General features: G+C 40.0%; 1 protein-coding gene across 1 annotated transcript; it reads right to left on the reverse strand.

The window, feature by feature from the left end:
* Positions 1-1,044: 1,044 nt before the first annotated feature.
* On the reverse strand, positions 1,045-1,938 carry LOC126696475 (ethylene-responsive transcription factor ERF086-like). Its single transcript, XM_050393210.1, has one exon. It carries the CDS (start codon positions 1,936-1,938, stop codon positions 1,045-1,047), a length of 894 nt encoding a protein of 297 aa, XP_050249167.1.
* Between the last annotated feature and the right edge of the window lie 364 nt (positions 1,939-2,302).

The following is a 2,302-nucleotide window of genomic DNA, read 5'->3' on the forward strand; positions in this document are numbered from 1 at the left end:
TCGAAGAATATATGCATTTAGCATCAGGCAATACCTACAACTTAAACATCCCAAACCGTAAGAAAAAATAAAGTACTTACATTAGTGCATGAAAGATACTACTATATCTTCTTCTTATTACACTATCAAAAAAAAAAAAAAACTCCTATGGCCATGTTTTTAAAACGCGGCTATAGCTCTTAAAAACGTGGCTATAGGGCGTTTTGGCCCATAGTTGCGTTTTTTTACTCGTGATTATAGGCCTGAAGGGTCTATGGCCACGTTTTTTCAAACACGGTTATAAGACAGGACCAATGGCCATGTTTTTATAAACGGGGTTATAGGCTAGGGTCAATGGCCGCATTTTTAAAAACGTGGCTATAGGACATACTCTGGCCGCATTTTTAAACGCGGCTATAGGCATATATTCCATAATTTCATTTTCAGTCCCACTTTCCACAATTAATTGCATCTCAAACCTGCTCACAGCATATTATATAAGGGAGTGTATCACCAACACTGCAGCCTGCAGTGTAACCACTTTGCTTCACCCGTTGTGCCACCTAGATAGGTGGAATGCATTAAATAAATAGGATAAGAAAATTTCAATTGATTGTGGGAAGTGGGATTGAACTCATTTGAACATGCGGTTGGTTTTGGCATCTGGGTAGGCTTCAGGGGGTTTAGTCAATGTCTTTGTGATGATATATTTCTCAAGTGACACTTGTCCATTTCTCGTGTCTTCTTGTACCTGTTTGATAATTATTAATGTTCCATTCTATAACTTTCCGATTGATAATTTTAGCATATCCTCTGGTAACTGCAACCCAACTTGGTCATGTCATTGAACAATAATTAAGCTTCTCAAGATTTAGTTTATGTAATATGTTTATTCCATATATATATATAATAGTTCTCTCTCTCTCTCTCTATGCATTGAAGAACTAGTTATAATATCCAGTTCTTCACTATAACTCAAAAGCAGCTAGCAACTTCTTAGAACTTCTCAACTCTGTGAAGAAGTATTATACAACAAAAGACATTAGCAACAACTACCAAATGCCTTCAAATTTCACCATTGTGTAGGGACCCAGTACTAAAGGTTGGAGGCACCATGACAGAAGAAGAAACTTTGAACCTCTTACTCCTTGAACCCTCCTCCTCCTCCTCGCTGCTGCCACCAACACCCATGAATTCTGGGCTATCTATCCACCCCGAGATCATTTGGTCCACAAACCCTTGCTCGTTAAAACTAACTTCTCCAATATCTGACCCATCTGAATCCAACCCAAGTTGCCTGAACCCGACCCATTCAGTACTGCAATCCGAAACACTAGAGCATTCCCAAGAAGAAGGCTCAGTACTAGTAGTAGTGCTAGTCTCCACATGGGGCACAATAATGCTTGGCTGCACCACTTTCCCTATGTTGTTGATGTCCATCTGGCTTTGGTATTGGTAACTTCTGAAGTGAAAAATCCTTGCAAAAGTAAAGTGGTCACTCACTCTACTCTTTGAGGACTTATTGTCACTTGTCCTTGCCATGATGTTTTGGATGTTTTTGCTCAATTTAGCTTTCAAGGAAGAGAAGCTAAGTCCATGCCTCCCATCAGATTGTGTCGGTAACCCTCCATTACTAGGTGAAGAACCTGTTAGGCTCGAATTAATGGGGTTCACTGATGCAAAGTTGGTTCGAGCATTTTCCCCACGTAGGGCTCGAGCAGCTTCATCATAGGCTCTAGCCGCTTCTTCTGGGGTATCATATGTTCCTAGCCATAGTCTAACACGTTGAGATGAGTCCTTAATCTCTGCCACCCATCTCCCTGAGGGTCTTTGTCTCACTCCCACAAATCTACGAACTGCCTGTTTGCTTGATTGCACCATTTTATTGGCCTTGGTAGTGGTGGTGGTGGTGTTGGTGTTGGTGGCAATAGTAGTTTTTGTGGTTTCAGCACCCGCCATTGACACAAATATAGTAGGGAGAGATTACAATTAAGCTTTAATTAACTAGGCTTCTTTTGGGTTCGGTGAGGACTAGTGGGAGAATTTGTTATTGGCTCTGGCTTATTGCATGTGAAAAGCACATTGCATATAAATGATACTATCTCTCTGGCACTATATATATACAAAGCCTTAAAGAATTATAAGTGATAATGATGATGATGATGATGAATGTAGGCTCATACCTATCTCTATTATGAGTTTTGTTTTCTCGATCGTAGTTTTTTAATCTCCAATCGTGTGAAGAATGTACTTTCAAATTGTCTCAGCAATATTGGCTCATTAGGCATAAGCTCAGCTCGGCTTGCCAAAACTTAATTAAAAC

This window comes from Quercus robur, chromosome 8 (genome assembly GCF_932294415.1).
Source record: "Quercus robur chromosome 8, dhQueRobu3.1, whole genome shotgun sequence".
NCBI lineage: Eukaryota > Viridiplantae > Streptophyta > Magnoliopsida > Fagales > Fagaceae > Quercus > Quercus robur.